The sequence below is a fragment of the Meleagris gallopavo genome, chromosome 4 (genome assembly GCF_000146605.3).
Source record: "Meleagris gallopavo isolate NT-WF06-2002-E0010 breed Aviagen turkey brand Nicholas breeding stock chromosome 4, Turkey_5.1, whole genome shotgun sequence".
NCBI classification, from domain to species: Eukaryota; Metazoa; Chordata; class Aves; order Galliformes; family Phasianidae; genus Meleagris; species Meleagris gallopavo.
The window spans coordinates 46026150-46052821 of record NC_015014.2 but is presented as its reverse complement, the minus strand read 5'-3'; the positions used below and the strand labels follow the sequence as shown (position 1 = coordinate 46052821).

The 26672-nt window shown below is 39.7% G+C and overlaps 1 protein-coding gene across 3 annotated transcripts; it reads left to right on the top strand.

Annotated features, from left to right (window-relative positions):
* The first annotated feature begins 1030 nt into the window (after window positions 1-1030).
* On the top strand, window positions 1031-15511 carry SPATA18 (spermatogenesis associated 18). Of its 3 annotated transcripts, none has more exons than XM_031553144.1 (12): window positions 1031-1123; window positions 1759-1864; window positions 1974-2089; window positions 2951-3054; window positions 9409-9543; window positions 10194-10431; window positions 11376-11534; window positions 12057-12232; window positions 14070-14193; window positions 14596-14655; window positions 14866-14911; window positions 15384-15511. In XM_031553144.1, the coding sequence occupies exons 2-12, from the start codon at window positions 1807-1809 to the stop codon at window positions 15389-15391; spliced, it is 1224 nt and encodes a 407-aa protein (XP_031409004.1). In that variant the 5' UTR covers window positions 1031-1123; window positions 1759-1806; the 3' UTR covers window positions 15392-15511. The 3 variants fall into 3 exon arrangements, with proteins under 3 accessions (XP_031409004.1, XP_019470417.1, XP_031409005.1); XM_019614872.2 differs by having other exon boundaries at window positions 14866-14915; XM_031553145.1 differs by lacking the exon at window positions 9409-9543 and having other exon boundaries at window positions 14866-14915.
* Window positions 15512-26672: the final 11161 nt, after the last annotated feature.

The window sequence follows — 26672 nt, the reverse complement described above, 5'->3', positions numbered from 1 at the left end:
TTGCCCGGCGCCCTCCGAGTTGTGGTTCTGCTGTGATCGCAGCTGCCCTCTGAGCGCCGCGTCGGGACGCGCACGTGTACACACTGCTGCCTCCTGGCGTGCGCAGCTTCAACGTTTTTACTTTTCTTGCGCCTGTGGCGAGAGTGGAAAGCTAGAAGGGATCTGTGCGCTGCAGTAACCGGGATAAAGTCAAAGAGAATTTTGCTGCGCAGGTGGTAGGAGGCACGAGGCGAAACAGCGGCCAAGGGAAGGGCAGAGGGTGCTCGGGGAGTGCTGTGCAGGGTCTTGGGGGCAGAGAACTGCACGGGGAGGAGAAAGCTGGAGGTGGGCGGGAGGGGATGGAGTAGGATTCGGGGGTATGGCAGCAGCAGGGCTGTGTGAAGAGAGAAGAGGGCAGGAGGTGGAGGAGGCGAAACCGTGTGAGCAGGACAGGAAGGGTTACATCGAGGGGAAGGTGTTGCGATGGAGGGAACTGAAGCTTGGAAGTTGTAAATATTCTCAGCAGTGGTGATGGCCACAACATCCTCACTCCTGTGTCTCAGGGCACTGCGGCTGCCCTCAGCCTGCTGCTGTGATCGGTGAGCACACATCTTGAGCAAAGATGTGACCCTTTTGTGCATACCTTGTTGTATGAAGGGTTACAGTGCCCATCAGCCTTTGTGCAGGATTCCTGGCTGAAGGCAATCCTAAGGAGTAGTTTGAGGGAGGCTGGTAAAGGTTTGCAGAACACGGGGCACCAGGAGGAACAGGAGCACTCACCTTATACCCTGCATGTGGGTACTGGCAGCAGGCCATGGGGCTGCTCAACAGCACAGGAAGTGGGTGAGTGTAGTCCACAGGTCTTGGAGATGGAGTTGAGCAGCTCTCTGCTGTGAGGAGCAGAGCTGGCAGATGGGAGCACTGTGGGTGTCGTGTCAGTGTAATGAGCTGGAAAAATGCAATTTGCAGTGGTGTTCTGGTGAATGTTAGCAGGGTGAGACTGTACTTCTTGAGGACAGAGGAAAGCATGCTGCAGCACTCAAGTGTGAGGTGACTATATATGGGTGAGGGTCATTCCTGTTTTCAAAGCTCCTGCGAACTACATGGAGCCACTGAAGCATAAGGACCTGGTGGTCAATGCAAGGTGAAGATGATAGCTGTATTACAAATAAAGATGAAGGAAGTGGGTACAAAGGGTGTGGTTTTTTCCTGGCAGGTGCAGGAGTGTCCTGAGAAGTTGAACTCCATAATTTCCTTTTGGGAATTGTATTTGTTGAAAGTTATTTAATTTTACCGTTCTGTTGTTTCCTAGCTTAATGCTGGGGTTTGCCCAGACTTGAGTATTGCTTGTTTCAGCTGATAACTCTTAAATCAGGTAAAACTACAAAGAGCTCTTGTGGCTGTTGGTAAAGTTAAAAAAACAAAACAAAAACAAAAAGAAAACAAAACCCCCCAAAAAACTCTGCTAAAAGATTTTAATGCATCTTTATATTCTTTTGTTTATAGTTGCAGTTTGTTTGTCACTGGGGAAAGGAGTTAGTTTTGTCTAGTGGTGACTTAATGGGGCCAGAGAATCCTGATGTGTAGCCTGTGTGCTTATTAGCAACGTGATCATTCTGAAGATGATTATTCTGAAGGGTGCAGTAAGAAATAGCTGTGGAAATGTAATAATAATAATAAAGTCACATAAAGAGCTAACCCTTTAATGTCATGATCGCAACAGGAATTATTCTAAGCAAGAAATTCCAGGCAGATCTATTAATACCAATTAATTTACAGATCAATTCCTGTGATCAAAATCTGAACCAGTGTTGTGAATTAATAGAAATGACATCTATGATTCAAGGGCAGCTCTTCACAATCCTCAATGAGACATCTCAAGACGGTAAATCAGTGCCTTGCCTTATTACTGGCACATTTCACATGTGCCATCTTCTTAAGCTCTGCTCTTCGTATAAGTGTCTCATAGTTTCCTAATGCTTGTATTTTCCTAGGTGGGCATTATGCAGGTGTAGAGACAATAAAAACTCGTCTCCTGCCGTGGTTAGGGGCTTGGTTTTCCCATGCTACTTCAGGAAGGCTCTTTGAAACTAGCCTCTCCTTAAATCAGGTAGGTAGGAAGTTTATTTTTAAGGGAATTTTTAAGGGAATAATAGCCTCCCTCCCTCGTTTTGCTTAATGAAATATGTCATTTGTTGCTCATAGTAATAACTGCACGTGACATTCAAAGTTTGAAGAAAAGCCTGCTGTGCAGTTACCTGTTTAGTACCATAAGGCAAATCTATAGGTTGTTAAAAACATAGCACGCTGCTGTACATGCAGCTTTCTTGAAATATAAGTTACCTGACTTGTTTTAGTAAGTATTTCTTCTATTTTGTGTGCATGAATTCACAAATCTGTACTTGTTGATGGCATAGTCAGTCATAACTTTATTTTCAATTACCTTAAAAATGGTTGAGGCTTGGAGAATATACCCTACGAGGAGCAACTGAAGGAACTGGGGCTGTTTAGTCTGGGGAAAAGGAGGCTGAGGGGAGACCTTATTGCTCTCTTCCAATGTCTGAAAGGTGCTTACAGCAAGAGTGGGGCCGGTCTCTTCTCACTAGTGACAGGACAAGGGGAAATGGCCTTAAGTTGTGTCAGGGTAAGTTTAGGTTGGATATTAGGAGAAACTTCCTTACTGAAAGGGCTGTTAAGCACTGGAATAGGCTAACCAGGGAGGTGGTTGAGTCACCTGGATGTTTAAAAACTGGATGTGGTGCTCAGGGACATGATTTAGCGGAGGGCTGTTAGGGCAGTATGGTTAGGTTGTGGTTGGACTCAATGATCTTTAAGGTCTTTTCCAACCTGAGCAATTCTATGATTCTACGGTCTTTACTGAACTTTTTAGAAACATGCATGCTAAGATTGCTATGTTACTGAAGGATTCTGTAAGGTACAATATTGAAACTGTTATTTTGTTTCACTGTAGGATTCAATTGAGAAAGAGAGACAACTGAGGCAGACTTTTCAGCTGCAGGAGCTGCAGGAAGAACTGACATCAACTCGTCTGGAGCTTGACCATGTGCAACAAGAGTAGGGGAATTAACTGGGAGTTAACTCCCCATAAAAATCCCTCCCCCCCTTTCTCCTCCCCTCCCCATTTTTTTCCCCTGCAATACTTTTTTCTAGTGACATTTAAATACTGGAAGATTTGTAAAATTATTCATTTCTGGCTTAAAATCAGTGTTTCAGAATATTCCATTTGTGTTCGAAATGGACTACAGGTGATACAGTCATACTTAGATTCCTTGATTGACCTGATATGTTTTGCTTCTGGAAGAAGTGTTGGCAAACATGGCAGTACTCCAGACAAGAGTTTTGTATAGAACATAACCATCTCACTTAAATTATAGTTCATAGACTTCTACAGGCTGAGCAAACATTGATTTTAAAAAATAGAGTAGCTTCAGTGCAATCATTATTGAAGGATGTAGAGCATATCGTAATTAGTATGTAATTAGTATGTGTATTTCTAAGATCAAAAGCCATTATGGCAAGATGAAGGAAGAAAGGCAGATTTTTCACATAGTCCAATGGAACTGAACAGTTTTTGGATTGCATGAAGCACATTTTATGGAGCACTGTAGTTACAAAATAATTGTCTGCTTCATAAACAGGTTGATCTGGTTTGAGCCACTTCCAAGAACATTTTGGAAGTCACTCCAAGTGACAGATATTTTCCATTGTGTTCTATTTAGTGTGAGAAAAATGAATGTTCACAATCGCAGGATCACAAAATCATTGATCATTTGGTTAATACAAAAAAGGATATAAGTTAATGCTTTTATTAAGAAATCCAAAGAATATCAAGTTCTCAGGTCTGCGAACTGTGTAAGCTAGAACTGAAAAAGCAATTCAGTAGAAAGAATATTTCATCATGTATCCTAATCTGGCAGATGCCTCCTACTCCCCAAGTATCTAGTATCTGGATCTTGAATAAATGCAGGCATTTTGATTTTTGACTATCAAAGAAGTCTCTCAGATCATCTAGTCCAACTGTCCACCCATCACTCACTAAGGTGTGTTCCCTCAGTGCCACATCTATGCTTTTCTTGAAAACCTCCAGGGATGGTGACTCTACCACGTCCCTGGACAGCCTGTTCCAATGCATTACTGCTCTTTCTGAGAAGAAATTTTTTCTTACTATCCAACCTGAACCTCTCCTGGCACGACTTAAGGCCATTATGTCTGTTATCTCATCCTGTGACTGTTATGTGGGAGAAGCAGCCAACCCCCACCTTGCCACAATCTCCTTTCATGTCACTGTAGAGAGGTCAGGTCTCCCCGAGCCTCCTCCACTCTAAACAATCCCAGTTCCTTCAGCCGCTCCCTGTAAGATTTGTGCTCCGAATGCTTCATGGCTTCCTTGCCCTTCTCTGGACCTCCAGGGCCTCGATGTCTTTCTTGTAGTGAGGGGCCCAAAACTGAACACAGTTCTTGAGGTGCGGCCTCTCCAGTGCTGAACACAGAGGGATGATCCTCCAGGATCCTGCTGGCTTGGTGCAATTTCTGATACAAGTCAGGATGCCATCGGCCTCCTTGGGCACCTGGGCACACTGCCCATGTTTAGCTGGCCGTCATTTAACATGTACAAATCCTTTTCCTCTTTTCAGTTTCCCAACCGCTCTGTCCCAAGCATGTAGCACTGCTGGGTACAACAACCCCATGCATTTGGTCTTGTTGAACTTCATCTCGTTGGCCTCAGCCATTCCCTCTGCTGGGCTTTCCTCCTCTCATGCAGATCCACACTTCCTCCCAACTTGGTGTCATCTGCAAATTTACTGAAGTTGCATTCAATCCCTTTGTCCAACAAATTTGCCATTATTAGGTAATCTTAAAAAAAATAATTCCAGCCTGGAAGATTTAATAAGCAAAGGAGTTGTCATGTGTTGATATTTCTGACTATTGAGAAGAGTTGTGGGAAATTAAAGTGGTGAGGCACTGGCGCTGGCTGCGCAGAGAAGCTGTGGATGCCTATCTCTGGAGGCATTCAAGACCAGGTTGGATGGGGTCTTGGGCAGCCTGATCTGATAGGAGGCAACCTGCCCATGGCAGGGGGTTGGAGCTTGACTGAATTTTATGATTAATGGATCCTGCAAATGTATACAAGTAAATACCTGAGGGGAGAGTGTAAAGAAAATGGAGCCAATCTCTTCTCAGTTGTGCTGGGTGCTAGAGGTGGAGACAAGAGGCAGTGGGCACAAACTGAAACAAAAGATTTCCTCTGAACATTAGGAAGCATTTCTTCACTTTGCAGGCAATTGAGCACTGTTGTGGTCTCCTTGGAGATTTTCATAAGGGCAGCATGCTCTGTGTGTCCCTGCTTAGCATGGGTTGGACCAGACAAGCTTCAGAGCTCCCTGCCAACCTCAGCTATTCTGTGGTTCTATGTACATATGAAGTTCTGTATATATAAAGGTTGATTTAAGCATGAAGCACTTCATCCTATGCTCCTGTGTGGATAGACTTTATTTGCTGAGCTGGGGAGAAGTGTTGGATGGTCAAGTTGAGAAATACAAGGAAACTTATTCACTACAGAGATTGTGTGTGTGGCAGTTTGCGGTACAAAACAAGGCAGGTTTAGGCTTGTTCCTTAAGAAGTGGCAAAGATTCTTCACAGCTTTGTGGGCTGCGTTTCTTTGTGCAGTCAGGTTAGAAAGGGGCTGGCTGTGGTTTGCAAAGGCAGGACTCTGGAAGGCAGAAACCTCAAAAGAGGTAATTGTAGGTGTTTCAGGCAGAAGGGAAGTTGTGTTTTTATCCTTTCAGGATGAATGATGCTACAGAGTCATTATTGTGTAGTTATTGATAACAGGGGACAGATGCAAAAGGAAGAGAATTCATGTCCCACGATACCCCATTTACAGACGGTGAAGTCATTCTGAGCACTATAAATTGTTGGAATAGATGAAAAACTGGTTGAGCCTTAATGAAAAAAACATGAGTTGTAGCAAAATAATTCTGTTGCTTAGTCAGATATGACTTATAAACTATTTTGTGTGCTGATAGCCTGCACAAAGCCCACTGTGATGGTTTTCATATGTTAAATTGGTACAGATTTGGTCTGCTAAAACAGTTATATTAAATTCTCTGGTGGAATCTCTGCCTTTGCCATGAAGGTTATTAATTTTTCTTGCAGTCTGGCACAAACCCAGTTGGCTCTTGAAGACACAAAGACCAAATCAGCCACTACTCTTTTGGCAGCAGCAGATGAAATTATTCAGCTAAGAGCAGCGTAAGAAAAATCTAATCTTGCAGCATTTGTGGCAGAAAGTCAGCATGCAAAGACTGTCTGTCTTCTACCTGAGTGGATGCTGTTTATTCTACTACACTGTCCCATGCTATAGAGAAAATATGTCTAGGTCCTTGACATCCTGGAGCTTTTTTCCTCTGCTTTCTAGGAAGAAGTAGCACAAATCAATCCAAGTGAGAAGGATTGTTATTCTTGCTGAACTTATATCCTTTTCTCTTTAGGTTAGAGGAAGGGTTACTTTGAAATTATCAGCTTGATAGCACTCAGTCTTGTAGATAAAATTAATAGGAGTGAACCATATTTGGAATGTAGTGAGCTACAGACACGGATTTCCTGCTATGATGCTCTTGAAAGTAAGCATATATGTTAGATAGAAAACATTTTGGTCTCTCTGCCTTAAGGTGAAGTTATTTATAAGGCTTTTTCTTTCAGACTGTTTTCCAGATCCTTTTGCCTGTCTGCACAGACCTGTACATGAGTATTACTAATGTTGCTGTCTCTGCTTTAAAAATTTTTATAGTTCCTAAATGTCTTGGTCACATCTGGAGAGTTAATTTGGATCAGTAATAGAGCAGCTGGGGGGACTTCCCATTCTGCTTCAGCACAGTAGCCTTTAAAACTAATTTTCTTTTGTGGCTGGTTCTGCAGTTCTAGAAGCAGTTATAATTCTTCACTGTTATGAAATGTAGCCCAGTTTTTGTTTTTGTTTTTTAAAATGGTTATATTATCAGAAAAGAATGTGAAAGAGTATTAGGGATTCTAAATGCCTATCATTGCTTCTGGAATAATATTAATTCATGGATTTCATCTATGGACTTTCCCTGGTAGGTGTTCATCACTTCAGACTTTAACTTTTTGAATGGATATGTGGAAGATAGACTTGTATTCCCATAAAATGTTTTTCTTTTTGATTTTTTTTCGGCTGAAAAGTAGCTCATATTAATATTTTAATTCTTAGATGAAAGCTGACCACTGTTTTCCAGATGAAAGCAATTTGTTGAGAACAGAGCCTCTCACAAATTCTGAGTGTAGGTCTTAATGCAGACTGCGTGGAAATTTGTGTTGACATTTGTATTAATGGCAGACAATAAAACATTCCTGTCTTTTTGTGAATTCAGGATTTCTGCAATCTCCATGTGCTTATTGTTTGTGTTCACCCTCAGTTTAGTGGCAATTCTGTCTTTGTGTCTTTTGCCTGGGTTCTGAGCTTCTGATTGAAGCAATTTCTGTGTTCTTTGAAACAACTTTTCAAAATCGCAGGAGAGTTGGACTAGATGATCTTTCGGGGTTCCTTCCACCTCAAATGACTCTATAAAGACTGTAACCTTTTTAGCTGAGTAAAATCAGATTTGCCTAGCCTTCACCTGCCTGCGACACCTAGGGCAGGTTTATCTATTTATCTATCTTTTTATCTATTTATCTGTCTCTATCTGTTTATCTATTTTACTGAAATAGCAGTTTCCCAGGACTGTCCTTTGCTTTTGACTCTTTTTTCTTTTTGGAATAGCTGTTGAACTCATTTGTCTTGTCTGTAGTCTATCTGTCTTGTATATTTCAATCATTTTTTTGTCAGACACCTTTCTCCTGGGCTGTTAGAGCAAGTGTGTTCTAGGCTCAATATAATTAACTTGTAGAGTCAGTGTAAGTTTTTGTTATATTGGGATATGCATTATAACAGGATTACATATTATATGCAGACTGAACGAAATCTTATTAATACTGTTATAAATGGAAGTTCTCTCCTCGGATATTTAGAGTTTTGCCAATCTTCACTCAATCAAACACAGCGAAGCCAGACACCTTGCTGAAGAAAGTAAGGTCATGAGGGCTTTTCGGTCTGTTTCTGCTTTGTAGAGGACGTGTTATATAGGTTAGCAGAAAGAAGTTCTGATAAATGTGATTATAATTATTAATGTTCTATATGGTACCTGAAGTCAGTGACTTTAGGAGGCTGTATTTTCTCTGTCAGAGAGGACTCCTCTTAAAAAAAAAAAAAAAAAAAAAGGGTACTGGGGAAAAAAGACATAAGTGGATTGTTCTTGCCTTGAATTTCTGTGTGAGTCTAGCTTAACTAAAGAAGTGGTGGAATGGGGAGTGTCCTTGTAACTACTGAATTGTTCTGGACTGGAGGTTAGCAGAGAGATGCTGTTATCCAAAGAGCATTAGATATTTGACAGTTCTCAAGGCTGTTGTATTTTCTCCTAGTGGAATGGTGGAATTTCATACATCAAGGAATGGATTCTAGCCTTAACTGCAAATAAAAGTGGATATAAAACACTGTTCTGTATCTGTAGCTTTTCCTAACCAGGTTGAAAGGACAGTTGTGACAGATTTGCTGACCTTATCACTTGTGATCTTCTGAGTCCTGCTTTCCTGCAGCTTCTCCTGAGCAGAAAACTTGCCAATTGATAGGTGTAATAACTTTCATTCAGATTCAGGTTCAGATTGTGGAAAATCTCACCAGTGCTCATTAGTAAAGAGAAGGGAGGACAAACTGAATGCCTCCAAAATGAATAGAAAGCATTGGTATTTTTTTAGAAAGAGGAAAACAACAGTGATATTTGTGCTAGCAGGGGAAGTGGAGGTGTTGAGATGCTTCCTAGCGTTATGTAAGAGTAAACAATAGACTGTAAACTTGCAGATGCTTGAGAAACACTTTGGGGGGAAGAGCAGAAGAGGAATCATTTGCTTCTAGTATTATTTAAATAACAGCATTAGTGATGTCTTTTGAGCAAAACAATTGAAGAAAAGTACCTGAAGACATGATGTGAGAAAAGAATTGTCAGCTCAGTTTTCTTTCCTATAATTTCCTACAAGTTCTGACTCTAGATGAGTCAGAATATGAGAAAGAAACCAATGGTTTTCTTTGGCCTTATGATCTAAGGTAGTTCAAGGACACCAGAAGTTAGCCAATCATCTCTCCTGTAATGTAGTGCAGTGTATCCTGTCTCCTGCCACAGGGCACATTTACACTTTAAAGTGTACTTAAGAGTATTGTTTTTTTATCTTTTAATCTTATTGTATTTCAGCACAAAGAGTCTCCTGTTCTGTTCTTGTTTGATAAGGGTTAATTGATAGATGGTTTGCATTGTTGGTAGAAGGGCATCTCATGACTGACTTTATTCGATGTGGTTAAGTCTGAAGGCTTCCCGTGCCCAGGAGGAGAACTCTCTGAGGAGATTAGATCATCTGAATGACTATGAGCAGCAGATTGAAATGTTGCGGGATGAGCTTTCTATCCTGGATGCCCAGAAGTCTGTTTTGCAGAGCAGGTAGGGCCATTTTTCAAAGAAGTCACTGGATTGGAGAAATTGTAAAGGTTAGGTGGCATGAGGTGGCTCCTCATGTTAATGTGAAGCATGAACAAAAGTTAAACTTCTGTACTTTGGTTGCAGAGGAACATAAACCAGCTTCAAGCTGGTTTCTCCTAGTGCATGAACTTTTAATTTTGTACAGTTACCCTGAGCTTATAACAAATAGAATAGCTTTAAAAAATACATTGAAAACAACTGTACAGAATAAAAACGGATGATTTGTTGTTGTTTGTAAGTCCTCTTTGCATACTGCACCATTATGGGGCAGAAATTACTATTCTCATTTGTTCAACTTCACAGCTTCTCAGTGATACTGAAGAGAAATATATCTCTGAAGTTTCCGTAGTTAGAAGTGTGTTTATCCGGAACAAAGTGAATAGCTTTATACAGTTTGGGAAATTGTTCTATTTTATCAGTTAGGATCCAGCCCATGAAATATACTGACACAAATGCCTTCATGCTAAATCAGCTGCAGCCTTACTTCTTTGATTTTTTTCCTTCAAATCTCGGTGTCCCTGACGATAATTAAATTGATGTAAAGCTGCCACTAGGCCAAGGCACCTGCAGATGCTGAAGTGACTGCATGTTTTGTTGCGTGTCTCTCCTAGGATTGCAAGGAGCCGCTCTCCTTCCCCGAGACGCATGAGGAGCAGGTCATCTAGTCCTCTTCCCCTGAGGAGCTGCTCACCTGGCCGAGCCAGGAGCACGAATGCTTCACGTCATGCCTTCCTGGTTGCTCGCTTTGGGGACATTTATTCTAAAGATCGCTTTGATGCAGAGAGGATTTTGAGGATGTACATCAATGATATGGAGATGGTGCAGAGGATAATATACACAGCAGCAGTGGTAAGAAAGGAAAATATTTCTCATTTCATAAAGTGCTATGACTGGATTGGATTACTTGGTGTTTGTGAAGTACAAAAAAGAAAAATTTCTCTTCTTGTTTTCCTTTTCCTTCCCTTCCACTTCTACATTAAACTTAGTTTAATGTCCTTTTATGTCTGTCTTGCCCCTGCGTTAGAACAGGGTCAGTGATGTGCAGTGCATGTGCTAAGAGAGACTCATAAGAAAATTTGGAATGGCTTGAAAGGTAGATGACTTTTACACTAAGCATCACTGTTCCATTTAAATGAATACTTTTGGAAATATTACATTATACGGAGCTGAAAATGTTTCATGTCATGATTCCCTCTTGCCTGTAGCTATATGTTTTTCTAGTTTTATGGGTTCCTTGAAATTACCTATGTACCTCATGTTTACTGTGAGAGCTCAGCCTGAAGAAATTTGTTTTTCTGTGTTTAATTTTCTTGTCTAATGAAATTCACATAGTCCCTACCTGTGTCAGAGAGGTAGTACATCTTTTAACGTGTGCGATCCCAAGCACATCTAACTTACTGCAGTTTCTTTTTTCACAGTTGTCTTTACCCAAACATTCTTCCCAACAGACAAGGAGTACTGCTGTCTGACATGTTAGGTTGTAGCACTTAAATGCAATTATTAAATTCTGTACTTGATATTGTACTTCTATTGTGTTGATATGTGTGTCTGTGTGTCCTGTATGCAAGTGGAGTGTTACCTGGAAAGCTTTTCAATCCCACCTTTGAAAAGTAAATCATAACTTGATTTCATCAGAGAAGTCGTCCCAAAGAGGGATATTTTCAGCCATCACCTCTATGGCAGTGTTTTATCTTCCTCCTTCTATAACACTGGGTTAAAGTCAGTCTGAAAGGATAACAAAAATCTGACCTTGCAATCTCCTGAATTTAACTGGACCTTCTATATAATTCCAGGAGTCTTTCCAAGCAGCAAAGATGGCCTACAGGCAGTTCAAAATGCGTGTAAGAAAGACACTATCTATAGGGCACTCGGGGCCTGAGTCACTTGAAGACACTGTTATGGATTATATCGTTCGCCATGAGGATCTGTATGATGTTCAAGCCAGCGTCAATGTAAGTCAAGGGCAGCAGGGAAGGGATGTGTTGATCTATTTCAGTAGCTAGTAAATTCACTGTGTAAACTAGAAATGCAGTGTACCCTGGAGCAGGAAGAGAAGTTTATTGCATGGATTTTATGTCTTGTAGCGGTTTATTTTCCAGAATAATATTGTTATGGCCCAGTTGTCTCTTGTTTTATTTGCCTATGACTATAACATCTCTGTCAGAATAATAGTGTTGATAAGATGCAGTGTTATTGTATTAATCACATAAATATAAGGTGAATTTTATTATTTTTCTTAAGCTCTGTACTGAAAAACTGTATCTCCCTCTTAAAACCGATGTCAATTCTGTTTCTGTTTCTCTAGCTTTCTGAAGCTAATATTTTCTGCAGTAACCTAAGATAACAATTCTGAGAGCCTTTTATATTGATTTTTAAGTGTAGAAAGCAGAGACTCGTATTTCAGATGGATTTTCTTACTTTCCCATAATAAAAGCAGTAGTGAGCTCTAATTACTCAGTTGTGTCTATTTTCAGGAAGTAATTCGCTCCATGAACATCAACCCAAAGATTTCATCCACACCAGAATTTGATTTTGCTGTCATCAGCAGTTTTATTCGAGAGCTATGTCGTGTGGCTTTCTCAATGCAGACACTCACTCCTCCTCTTGATATTGCCTTTGGTATGGATGGTGAGCTCTTCAGTGAGACCAAGTAAGTACGCCCTATTTTCATTGAGACTCTTGTTATAAAAAAATCAAAGATGGAAAAAAATCCATGAGATTGCATAGTCTATTTCTTTCCTAACTAATATGAAGGTGTAAGATTGATGAACACTAATTTGGCGCAAATATTCCTGGTCTGTGGTGAATTCCCTTTGTTTTTAAAGTATATAATTGTTTAGAAATGCTAGGATATAGGCCAGCATTTATAGCTTATTTTTTAATGAGCAGCATAGCAATTTTCAAGATAAACTTCCATCTCTTAAGTTTATTCAATTTGTCTTTTCGGAGGAAAATTATTGTTCTTCCTTTCTCTGCTTAGTCTCTGTCTGTGTCTAGTGTTTATAAAATGCCTGCGTCTTTGCTCTGTTTTCTGTAGTCCATTTGGTAAGTCATTTTTACTGACATCTGCCTGTTGGTGGCTGATACCAAGATCTGTCAACATCTATACTGTGATTTTCAGGCTGTGACTGATATATGACATATGGATTATAATCCATATGCTCTGTCTCTTCTAGTTTAGAGCTGAGAAAAAAGGAAAATGCCTTTTAAATATGGGATTTTTGTTTAAAGAAAATACATACCATAACACCGCTTTTCTTTTTTTTCCATGAGTTTAGGGCTGATTGCTTTGTTGGCTGAAAGAGTATTCCCAGTCCTTCAGGAAAGCTAATGGGATTGATAGCTCAAACAAAACTGCTCTTGAAAGCAAGAAATGGTGCAGAAATAGGGAGGCTTCTAATAAAAAATAAAATAAAACGGAGCCCATATGAGAGCATCCTGAAAGCCAAGAAGAGAAATAAAAATAAAAGTAACCCTTCAACAGAGTACAAAGTCATACGTGACGAGAACTGTCCAAATACTGGTCAGTTAGCTATTTTATATCCAAAGCAACTGGCTGAACTAAGAAGGCAGCAATGCTAGAGTATAGTCTTCAGATGCTTTCTACACCTGCTTAATGTGTATGGCCTTCAAAAATTAGTGTTTGTATTTATATGTGCTGCTGTGGGAGCTGTGTGTGTATAAACACATATGCCTACATCTATCTGTCTACCTGTATAGGTATATGTGTGGCATAGATATATGCTATAGCATTCTATAAAAGGATTGAACAAATCACATTTTACCTTAGGTCTTCCTCCAGCAGAATTTCTTGCTTATTTATGACATTATTCTATATGAGTTGCTATTGTATGTACGTTAGTAATGTATACATGCATTGCTATTTTCTGTTTCAGTTTTTTGGTATTTGTTTTGAGTTTGAATATGAAAAACCAGGCATTTATTATTCAGCCAATTTTGCAGAGTTTGGGAGGTAATATATGTCTGCTGCATTAATACAGCCCTTTCAAATAATTTTTAGGAAAATCACTGTTTCATTATCAGTATCTGAGGATCTCATTAGTAAAATTGCCTCTCGTGTCACATAATCTTGATAATAAATTTACATCCTAGTATCCCAAATATTTCTGTAATATCCTTTATAAGAGTCTCATTTTGACAAGATACTTCAGGAAGATTTAATGAATGTGACTGTCAAAAAACTGCTCCGGAGATTTAATTTGTCAGTGAACCTAAGGGCCTTGACTTCTGTGGGGGATATACAAATACGTGGCCTCCCAGCCATTTCAACTGTTCTACCAAGTCTGGCTTGTGAATGGATTTCTTTAAGGATTCACTTAAACAAAGCTTATTTTTGTGATATGCAAATAATGTCAAGAAAGATGCTTATGAGCTATACTAATATTCTGCTTTTTATCAGCCTTGGTAACTTGAAGAATCATATTACACTTAAACACAGATATTTCTTGTACGCTGTGTTACTACAGGTATCATCGTAGTGTTGACTCAGATTATACAGCTGCCTTGGTGGCCTATCATGTATGGCCTGCTCTAATGGAAAATGATGTTGTGATTGTGAAGGGAGAAGCAGTCACAAAAAGAGGAGCTCTGGTATGTATGTTCCTTGAGGAATGTATTAGGAGAAGTCATTAGATTTAAACTCTATTTTAAGATCAATGTGTTAAGGAAAGTAAATGGATTTAAGCTTTTTTTTCAAATTTAAAAAGATGAATTCTAGGTTGTTCCCTAAATGGCTGGAGTGATGTATGTCAAATGTAAGATTTAAATTATCATAGTGTATTTAAGATGAATTGTTCAATTTATTTTAATATATTTGTCATGGAATAAAAGTTGTGCTGCTGTTGACAGAGCCGTTTTTTAGAAAGAAAATTCACTGTATTTAGTGTTTGTTCTGTGTCCTCACAGCTTGTCCCAGCATGACAAGTCTGCTTGCAGAGTCTGCTTTTTGTAAACACTCTCTTAAAAGAGGTTTGCTAATCTCTTCTCTCGTAGTGGTCTCACAGGAGCAGAAGTAGAAGTCGGAATCGCAGTGTCAGTCCTCTTCTGTCTCATGTAAGCCTCAGCTGAATCTTGGTAGTCTAAAAAACATCAGATATTTTAAACTCAGAAAGACTAGGGACTTGCTGAATTTGATTTTGTACCACTGGAGTTGCATTAGAGAGTAAACTATGCAAGTTTTCCGAATGTTGATGGTTCCCCGGATGCCTTTCTTGGGTACTGCTCTTTGGCACAGCTGAATTCTCCATTCTGTTTGTCTTGCAGTTATCTCGAAGCCGTAGTCCTTCACCACAGAGAAGTGGAAGTCCAAGTAGGTGGGAATATTAGTTCTTAATGATTCATGATTTTCACATTAGCCCTTGGAAGACTGAGCAAAGAGATGAAATAATATGCAGAATGTCTTTGACTCTTAAGAACAAGACTTGGACAAGTATTTAAAATGAGTAGCCCTTTTTCTGTGTATGTAAAGGGGCTGAAATTTCTGCATTTGAAATTAATTTTCACTCTGCTCTGACCACTGTCACATGCTTTCTTTTTGCTGGTTGCCTTTGCTTTGGCCTGGTCTGTAGTAAGTAAAACTTGTTCACCTTCCCACAAGAGTGACAGTTATCCATCTACATGCTGTCTAGCTCCATGCCTTTACAAACCCAAAGAAGTAGCTAAGTGGGGAGGGTGGCGTGGGAAGATTTTAAGCAATATGAATTTGCACTCACCTTGAAGCCCAGACAATACAGAGATATAGGAAAAATTACTGTGCTGAAATGTGTATTTTTCTTCAACAGGGCATTAAGATAGCTGCATAAGTTTCTGTGATTCTGTACATCTGGATCCATCAACATTGCTTGTGCCTTTTCCTCTTCAAGGAATACCTCAAATGTCGCAATAATGTGAATGGCCGTGAACTCAAAAAGGACTGTATTATGTTGCTTTTTTTCAGTGTGTTTTTATAACTTTAGAAGTCTTATTTATTACTTATTATGACCTAATATGACACTAATTCAGCCCTTCCAATTAAAAAAAAGTGCCACATATGATCATATTAATTTGGCAAAGGTTACAGAGCACTGAGATACCCTTGCTGTAATTATGGATGGAGATAGATGCAGTAATTGTAGAATGGTTTCCCTAGATACCAAATGTTTCAGTTTATCTTGATAGAATCTTTAGCATAACTTAGATGGTGAATATTACAGAATGTTGATGTTAGTTGTTACTTGAAAACAATTTAATTAGCTGGTGCTTATTTACAGTTTTAGAAAATGAGATGTGAAATTCTCAGACACATCCTTTTAAATATCTCCTTTGTCACATGAATGACTGTCTGGGGTCTTGAGTTTTTACATAGAAATATAAGATTTGTCATAGTGATTCTGATACATAATTCACCAAGTTCACTGCTTCATTCCAGTCAATATTTAAGTGTACAGCTTTCCCTAGATTTAACTCTGTGGTTTTGGGTATATAAACAATTAGAAGCAAAAAAAAAAAGATCTTTCTTTCTGCCTCCTGTTGCAATAGCCTGTGCACTGGAACATGACAATTCATTAGTGTTCCTGTAATAGCATGAACAAAAATATTTTTAATGATTCTGAAATTATTTTGTACTTAAAATTATGTTACATGAACAAATTCTGTGATTTCTTTCCAGTGATCTTGTACAGATTTATATATCCACATTCCTTCTCGCTGCTTCTTGTGTGGCTTAAGACCTTGGCACTAAACTCTTTGGCACAGATTTCAGGCAGCCTTTAGCATTAGTCCCCATGAGTTATGAATCAGCTGTACTCTTGTTCTACAAATATATTTTCATTGGAATTAGGCCTGTTAGGAACCAATGAGAGCAGAATGAAGTCTCATACATAAAAGACTATTCACAGAGTTTCCCTGAATGAATAAAGAAGACACAAGTGAGAGGTGCGTGGATTTATGTGTTTCGCTTTGTCTGAGAAAATCAAGAGAAAATGCAAAGTGATATGTGTCAAGAGCCTACTGAGAGCCATCGTGGATCTGGGCTTGAGGCAAACCTGCATATTTCTGCACTGATCTCATGATTCAAACCACCACAGCTGTGGAAAAAACTGAGCACCTGCAGATTGTGTGGCAACAGGATAATTCGGTATCCCAAGTATGATTTTGAGCAACAGAATGAAGAATTTCTCAAAAACTTTTTATTAGCAATGGCCAAAGAAATGCAAGTTGTTTTTTTTTGCTGTTTTTTTAAATAGGAAAGCGTATTTTTTTTCTTTAGCATGTGTTATTTTGAATTGAGGTAAGTTTCTCTTCCAACTGTGAGAAAATTAAGATGACATCAAGAGCATATTTCTTCCTGACAAGCATGAGAGGCAGCATAGTTCCAGACTTGCACACACCGATGATCATAGTAGGAACTAGTATTCCCAAAGACTTGAAAAAGGCTGTAAAAGTGAGATTGACGCTGCTTGGTGGACAACCTCATCTTGTTCCACATGTACGGGATGAGCTAGTAATCTCAGAAAAGAAAACTAAGTGAAATAGCAGCTGATGAGCTGTTAGAGAAAATAGTTCTAGGACTTATTTGTATATATATATATATATATTTTTTTTTGCAGAGCAAACAATTTTTAGCAAAATAGAAAGTCAATCTACTGCATGGCAGCACTTAATTACAAGCAATCATTACTATTCTGAATTGCACTCAGTAGCTTATATGTTCCTATAACGAGACAACAGCACTTATTGCCTGCACAGCTTATTTATAGACAATTAAATCCGTAAGTCAGTCAGGATTGCTTTTCGTGTCAGGTTAGACATGAATAGCTCCTGTGCTTTTTTTTATACACATGACAACAGTGCAGAGAATGCATACCAGTAAAACTTATGTGGAATTAACCATGCCCTATGACCTCTCATACAGTTTGTATCCTTTATGGCTGACTCAGTTGACAAAAGATTAGCTTGATGATTTCTACAGGTAACTGTAATTTGGACAGGAATCTACCTAACTATAATCAGGTGCAGATAGAGCTGGATAAGCCTTTTATATAAAAATACAACACATATTTTCATTTCCAATCTGTGTATGGTGTATTGCTTGACCTAAAAAGTGTGTGGTTTAAATGAAGCACTTTCTAAAGTTTGTCAGCTATTAAAGCAATGAATTGTGTATGAAACTTTAAATGTCACCATTTTGAGTTGGTTAATACCAGTTAGTACCATATGTTTTTCTCACTCAGACTGAAATTTCAAGGATGACTAGCTACAATCAAAATAATGTTTTGACTTCAGTTATTCTGAATAAACTGTTTTAAATTGGTAGCTCAAAACTGTATTGTTAATTAGTTAGTATGGAGAACTAATAAAATATCAAGCCTAAAATGGTGTTTTTTTTTTTTTTTTTAAAGCTAAGACCACCTGACCAGCTCCGAATTTATTTTAAAATAAGATCTTAATTGCTGTTGCTGCAAATGGATGTCTGATGCTAGACCTCGTGGTGACATCTGTTCAGCATAAGCATGTGTTCTGTTTTCTAGGTATCACTGAAATCAGGCTGGCATAGTTTATCCAGAGTTGTGACTGATTGTCCACAGGAGTTTTCAGTTAGGCAGTGTATGTTTGACTTGCAGTACGTGTGCAACAGTGCAAGAAAATCCCAGGGAGTTAAACAGGAAGACAAAAGAGATAAGTGGGACAGTTTCTTCTCACTTTATAATACTGGTATTATAAGATATTAATACGAATTTTGTCACACTGGCGAGAGTGTACAAGCACTAAGTGAAGGTCATCTCTTACAATTTTTCCTGACATTTGGCTTCATTGATAATGCTGAATTAATAGTGTTGTGGAGCCACTGGTCTGTGCCTGAGATTCATTCATGGCCATGTCTGGATCCACTGAGCACAGCTTGCAGAAAGAAACTTACTATGAACGCATGCTCCTGTTTGATTCCTATTTTTTGTCAATGTCTATCAGATAGCTCCATAACCCCCCACCATAGAATCATAGAATCCTTAGAGTTGGAAGGGACATCTAGTCCAACTCCCCTGCAGCAAACAGGAACACCTATGGATAGTCAGGCTCAGAACCCCATCCAGCCTGACTTTGGTGTCTCCAGGAACGGTCTTCCACCACCTCTTTGGGCAACCTGTGCCGATGCCTCATCAGCTTCTCTGTATAAGAATTTTTCCATGTCTTCAATCTAAATCGACCCTCTTTGCAAAGGAATAGGCTGTCCAGGTCTCGAATGCTTGCTGGAATTTTAGCTGGGGAACCCTTAGAGCATTTGACAGCTGGCAAGTATGGCAGCAGGAAGAGAAACCTTGCTGTAAAGGCTGAAGCACACAGCGGGGCAGTTCTGCCTTCACTAAGTAGCCAGGCACTGGGAGCTAGCTAGAAGAAAAGCCCTTGCTCCTGCACACATCCCTTGCTTCTCTTTGTACAGGGAGCAATGAAAGATGCAGAAGCATCCTTGTGCCCTGCAAAGCACTCAGGTGGAGCTGGGTTTGTAGATTAGCATGGAGCAGACTAAAAACCGTAGGAAACCTTATCACAGCACTCAGAATGTGACAGAAAGCATGTCAGATGAAAGTTTATATGCTAACCCTAAGGGGTCAACTTGAAAAAAAATTAAAATCTGCATATAGGTTTATTGGAGAAAGTCTTGGAGACTGCAGAAAGGCTCCCAACTGGGGAGCAGATGGAACGGAGCACTTCCCACGAGATGGCACTATTGCCTCATGCACCGGCACAGCACCTCCCGGCCCTTGAAAGAGCGGGCTGCCAAAAGAGGTTCTCAGGTACGTGTGTGAGTGTTGCAGCTCGGAGCAGCATGACAGATGTGAAGCAGAGAATTAGCTTGCTGAGTGATCTGATGCAGGTTGCTGCCGGATAAGAATAGGAAAATCCTGATACACGGCTGATGAACATCACTACCAATCTGTTATTCGAAGAAGCTGGCTTGGGCTTATACTGTTTTGGGTCGTTTTAAAAAGAAAATAATGGGCTCTCCAAAGGAAATGGCGTTTATCTGATAATATTCAAATTGCTCTTTCCAAATAATTTGTGCTTAGCTTGCCTTCCTCCCCAGCTGAAAATCACATTGAAAGTGTGTTTGAACTGCTTTTAATTTTTGTCCATTTTTGATTATTTCTATTTCTTAGCTATTTCAAGAAAAATGTCCAGTGCCCGAATTATTATATTTTGAGAGACTGTTGAGCAGTGATGGATGTCTGGCAAGCTTTTCTGTTCTTCCCTATGATTGAAAGAGATATTTGTCTAATAAATTTTGCAAAGTCTTTAAATCAGCAGCACGCTCCCTGCCTTAGAGCTGTACCTCCTGTTGATTTTCTACTCAGGGTCAGCTGTACCTCCTGAGCCATCAGTGTGGTGCTGGAAGAAGCAGCACTGTATGGAATCTGACTGCCACAGTAACTGCTTTGGATGATCATGTTCTCAAACTGAAGAAAATAAGTTTGCTTTGTGCCATGCCCTTTCTCATTGTAGCATTGTTCCAGAATTTCACTTCTCTGAAGCTTGGAAGTTTTCTTCTGAGTCCCAGCTCACTTCCAGGCTGTACCTCTGTTCTTCTGCCAGCACTGCTCTTTATGTACAGAAGTCCTTGTTCCCATCTTTGGTATTTATCCTACAGATGTGCTCCTGTAGACCAAGCCCACCTCTCAGTTTTTGTTTCTCTCAGTTTAAAAAACCAAATCTTTTCATCTCGGAAGAGGCTCTTTGCTCCCTTGATTACCCTGTTTGACAGCCCCTGCGTATACTCCTCTTTCAATCCATCTCTCTTGAGTGCAGCTGACTAGGAATGGTGCACAAGGCATAACAAGAGCTTTGGATCATGATGCTTATCATTTTAATTATACCATTGTTGCATCTCCACAGGAAATCCCACAAAGGATCTTATTTCTGAAGGACGATATTAATCTTTTCCAGCACACATTAATGTCTCAGTATGTGTGATCAGTTATGAAGCTTTATTATCCTCAGTTGTTTCAAACTCATGATTCATTTCTTTCCTAGAATGTCAATCCATCAACACACTTTTTTAGCGGGCTCTTGATTTTTTTTCTCTAAATGCCTTTCGTATGGTTGACACAGTTATTTTAGAAAATCAGAACTTGGGACACCCGTTTCTCCTATGAGGAAAGGTTGAGGGAACTGGGATTGTTTAGCTTGGAGAAGAGAAGGCTCCGGGGAGACCTCATTGTGGCCTTCCAGTACTTGAAGGGAGCCTATAAACAGGAGGGGGAACAACGGTTTACAAGGGTGGATAGTGATGGGACAAGGAGGAATGGTTTTAAACTGAGACAGGGGAGGTTTAGGTTAGATATTAGGAGGAAGTTTTTTACACAGGGGGTCGTTACACACTGGAACAGATTGTCCAAGGAGGTTGTGGATGCCCCATCCCTGGAGACATTCAAGGCCAGGCTGGATGTGTCTCTGGGCAGCCTGGTCTGGTGGTTGGCGACCATGCACATAGGGGGATGAAACTAGATGATCACTGTGGTCCTTTTCAACCCAGGCCATTCTGTGATTCTATGATTCTATGATTGCAAGTATAACATGGCAGTGGTTTTTGTGTTGCTACAACCATGTTGAAATATAGGGTACTTCTCAGTGGAGAGAAAGTGCCTGTTAGCATTAGCAGAATGAAATACTAGAAATCCCACATGAAAAGTATGTAATGTGTGCCGAATTGTTTTGCAACAAGAGCTAAAAGTCAAATCAATATGTTCTATAAGATATCTAACTTCTTAACTCTGGAATGACTCATGACATGGCTCTAATTTCTTGAGAAATGCTTTTTCCTCAGTCATATTTATCTATCTTTTAAATTCTCAAGGGATGTGGTGGCCATCTCTGCAGTATATGTATGCTATTATAAACAAAAACCTCTGTGAAAGCATTTTCTGCAACTCCCCCAGGTTTGTGCTGTTTCCTGCAAGTCCAAGGCTACCTATAACTTTGGAGGCTGTGTTCCCTTGGTCAGTTGGTACTTCCCCCATTTAGGAATGGCTTGATGCCAAACTATGAAACAAGTAATAGCCAAGTAGGCAACATGAGTTTAGCAAACAAAGCCACCTGGGAGATGTTCTTGAACCAAGGACAGGAGATCTTCACAAGATAAGCTTTCACCCCAGCTGCTGACAAAGAGACTTCTCAGTATCAGAATAGATGGGCTCTTCTTAGGATTATTTTTTCAGCTCGGCCTTGTAATAATATGAGATAAATGAAAACTTTGACAAATGATGAAAGTTGCCTGAGAGAAATTGCTTTTGGCAACTGTTCCTTCTAATTAAAATGAAGTCTGAAAAGCCTCAGTCTTTGGGAGCAATTAATAAAATGCCAGCATTAGATAAGCTGCAGATGATTCTTGGTGCCTGTGAACTGCTTCCTCCACTTAGCATGTGTGCTCAGCCAAATGCAACCATCATTTCATGTGTCCCTCGCTTCATGGACGGGAGTGAGGAGCCGGACCTACGTCCCTTGTGAGGAGCTGGGTCTACACCACCCTAATGAGGCTTGTTCCCTGAATAACTGTTCTCCCAGCCTCCTCTGCCCCCCAAGAAAAAACACCCATAATCAAATATATAAACACTGGCAGCTTTCAGGCTTGTGTTTTTGAACCTAATTTAAATGAACAGCAGACATTTTATGGGCTTTTCCAAGTGAACCTACAGGGGCTTATTTGCTAAAGTCTGACTTTCTGACAGCTCTCTACAAGGGCTAATCAAAACCAGACTTACACCCACAGAAAGCAGACTAATATATATTCAGGCAGCTACAAAGAACCAGGCTAAATAGAGTAAGTCATAAACCATTACCATGGTAGCAATCGTTCAATTGTGTGAATTTACTGCGCTAGGATTTTGGAACAAGTGGTGCGTTTGTTTTGCTCCCATTTTAAATTGAAAGTTGTGCTGGTGAGGAGCCGAGTAAACAGGACTTGTGTCTGGAAAATGCCCCGTATATAAAACAGAGCTTGTAGCTGCAACACAGGGACATTCCTTGGCCTGTAATGTGAAGGCTGATCTGATGCTTGTTGAGGTGCGATATGCTTGGTCGCTCCAAAGAAGCTGCTATGGCACAGCCTAGGACAGGACAGAATGGACACCACAGACCCCAGGACCAGTCTGGATTCAGGGCTGAGTTGTCATTCTTGTGTCTGTATTTTGTCATTCTTCAAAGCATAGACCATATTTCTGATGTTCTTAGTGCTTTGGTTAGATGCATTCTGGGTAAGATAGTGCTGGGAATACTGCTGAAACATGAAATAGTTAAAATATTTTCAAGGAAACTTAACCACCAATCTCTGAAAGGAGACCTTTTTCTCTTTCTAATTATCCCAGAGTGTTCCCATTGCATAGTATCACCCTTCTCCACACAAGGATTTGTTCATTTTCCGTTCTTGACACCTGGAATAAATTTCTCCTTATCTCTTATGTGCATTTTCAAGTAAAATGTGAAAAGAGGTGCTGGCTGATAAAGCAGGAACATACATCTGGACCAGATGGTGAGGTGCTGCAAAGGAGAAGGCATTCTGCATGAAACAAGGAGGAAAAGAAGGCACTCTGCAGAGTCAGGCCAGCCTGGAGAAATGAAGAAGTCCTGTGCACATCAGGGAGACGCTGGGCTGCTGAGCCATCCTCCAGCTTTTAACAAAGACATAAAGTTGGCTTGAATTTGGACAGATTTCAAGAAGCATTGGACTGTATTTTTTCCCTGCCTAATTTAGATATCAGTGTTTCCAGTTTCTCTTAAAGCACAGCATGACCAAAGTTTTTACCAGTTAGAAGTCAGCCAGCACTGATCATCACTTCAGTAGTATGGTCCACCTGGTTTCCTAAAACACATAAAGCTCAGATATTCCATGCTGAAACCACAGTTTAGCAATTCTTGCATTTTCTTATTGACTATAGGGTTGATGAAGTTTGCTCTTGCCTGAAAAACTACATTATTTGCAATTGCCTGCTGCAATTTCTCTAGAAGGGAGATTTCAGCATTATTTTCTTTCTGAGGAATGGTACAGTGGTGTGTTTTCTGACACCTTGTGGGCTGAGATTCTTCCAAATGCTGTGCTCGTGCAGAGGATGCCTATTGTGTTGGACTATGTGATCCCTCTCTTCTTTAAATGGTGCTTTGGGTAGATGTAAAACTGATAACAAGTTGGTTTGGGTTTGTTCCTTGTAGTGACTTGCACTGAGTGGAAATTGAAAATCAGTTTCATCTGTGGAGATAAGATTGAGATTTCTTTTTCCTGGGGCACTTTTTGAGGGTGTTCAGATCTAGAGTTTTGATTCAGAGTCTCTTCAACTGAAATTTTGGTGGGATTTATTCTTTGATATTATCCTCTTTTGGGTTGCTTTTCACCAGGTACGAAGCCAGCACGCAGACATATGCCATCAGGTTCATGGACCAGGCATGTTATTTGAAGTCATTTTTCACCATTCTCTGTAAAGCATTATCACTTATAAAACCTTTTTTTTTTTTTTTTTTTTTTTTTGTTGCTATTTGATGTGTTTTCCAGATTTGGTATCTCCCAGCAAAATCCATTACAGCATAATGACTCGCTTTTAGAAGAGTGTATGATTATGATTATCTTGCTTTAAGAGTATAGAAATGTCTTTTATTCCTGTTTTTATGAGTAATATCCACTTTTGGCATGAGAACACCCATGCAGCATAAATCAAATGCTTTTAGATACTTAGGCTTTTCATCATTTTAAAAGATGTAGATGTGTTGACATTTTCTGAAACCACCTTTAAAGTCTTTTTGGATGGACCATTTATTCTGCAATATGTTATGGCTTTCACTATAATCTTTCACTCTGTCCAGTTTTATAGGTGTCATGGAGATGCAGAAACAAGAATTTCTGCTTCTTTCTGTCACTTTTATAAACAGACAAGGTGATGGTAATAGCTAACAGAAAAACATCAGATTTCAGTAGGATTTTTTACAAGAATAAGAGGCAGACAAAAGGGATCTCCTTACCTGATTGCATTATCTTTTAAGCATTTTAGTGGCAGTTGCTGGAATAAAATGAAACTCTTTTCTAAGATGTGACAATTAATTTTTAGCACCCCATTATAAAAGATTCTCTATTAGAGTTGATTTGCTGCCTACTGCTGGAGCCTTCTTGCCACCGGGAGAGCCCAAGGCTGTGCGGAGGGCAGTGGGTGTTTCTACAGCTGCATGCACAGCTTTGTATCATTCAGTCTCATGGGCTGCAAGAATTCTTGTTTAATAAGAGGAAAACCATTTTCCAGCAACGTTTAAAGAGTAGCACTCAGTATATCAGTGGTTTCATTTTCAAAAGTTTGGCTGGGTAGGACAACCATGAAAGCACGGATATTTTATGAATATATTCCACTTGCTTGTGCACCTGGCTACACAGAGGATCCCCCAATTTTTTTCATCCTTTATTTGTGAGAGAGAGAGAGAAAAAAAAGGGCCATATTATGTATTTTCACATAGAAAATCATCAAATCAATCTTAAAGTGTCTTTACAATCAAAACAAATACACAAATACTTTCCCCTGTGCACTGGTGTTAATGATGAGTATTCAAGTTCTCTGGACACTTGAGGAAGTGTTTCTTTTGGAAAACAAACTCCTTGGCAATTGATGGCATGGCGCAAGATATGAATACATGTCTTAAAATCAGTCATGTTGACAAAAAGCAATTATACGTCACTTGGAGAGGACAGGCTCATTAGTGAAAGAGGAGGTGGTGTAATTCACAAGATCAGCTTGATAAAACCAGCAGTCTCAAGGTCTGGGTTTAACCATTCTTTTACCCAGATAATTCTCATGAGAAACCCTGGTCCTGCAAGAAGAGGCTGCAGCCACTTGAGTCAAATGTGAAAGAGCTTGCCCCTTCTCAGCAGTAAAGACAAATTATTTGTATCACTTAAAAGAAAAGTTGAGATTCGGTGTCAGCTTTTTCATTATTATGTCAGTAGTACTCATAAGTACTCTCCTATCATGCCAAAGTTGAATTAGAACATCAAAATCCAAACTCATTCTTCTTGATGATGATGCTGGCAGTCCTTATCAGTGCCTCTGCCTGTTTGTGGTAATGCAAACACTTCTTGGGTCTCTGCAAACCACAACCTTGTGAAGACCTAATAGCTAAATTCTAATTGCACCTTTCATAAAGGTGTTGTTATGGAACGGTGACTATAAGTGAGTCGTCTTCTGGACTTTGACCATCCAGGTCCATTATTTTTTGGACTCTCTATCTGCACATATCCCGGATGAGTTCCTTGCTGCTTGGCAATAGATAACTTTGTGATAATAATAATAGCAAAATTCCAGTTAGTTATGGTGCACAGCAGCTTTTCACACAACAATATCCAGCTTGAAAGGAAGGGGATCCAGGTACATTTTTGTTTTCTGTCTCACAAGGAGGATTGCCTTACCTACACCTCCTTAAAAGGAAGAAAACAGAAAGCAATCCATACACAGAATACATATTTGCTACTGATTGCCAGCAGATAAAAGCAAGATGCTCGTTTCATTACTGCTCCATTTTTTATTATTTAAACCTGGGTAGTATGCCAAATTTCTCTCTCCCTCATTAAATAAAGTATATGGAGGAGAAAATTGAAGTTTTCTGCTGAGTTATTTCTTGCCAAGCCCTTTCAGCTGCAGGATACAGTGAAGGCCAAACTCTCTGAAGCATATTAAGACCGTCAGAATAATCAAGGGGAGTTGCAGTGTGGTTAAGTTATGAATCTATGCTACAGCACCCTTGTGTACTGGATATTTATATTCATATATATGTTTATTATGCCAGGATACTGTGGCATAGCTCCATATTTTCCTTCAAATGCGATTGGCCTTAACTGCTGTATGTTTGTACATACACACTACTTAGTTTAGTTCTTTGAAGGCAGTATCTGCTCATAGTGAGATGGCAGTAGGCAGATGTTCTAAAGCTGGGTTTAACCATAGCATAAATCGAGATTTCAACAATTCCTTGATATTTGGATATGGCACATTTGAAACAGCATGTATTTTGAATTTAAGAAAGAGGAATAACCACTTTCATTTTAACTCAGATTTTAGCCCCAGTAGCATTCT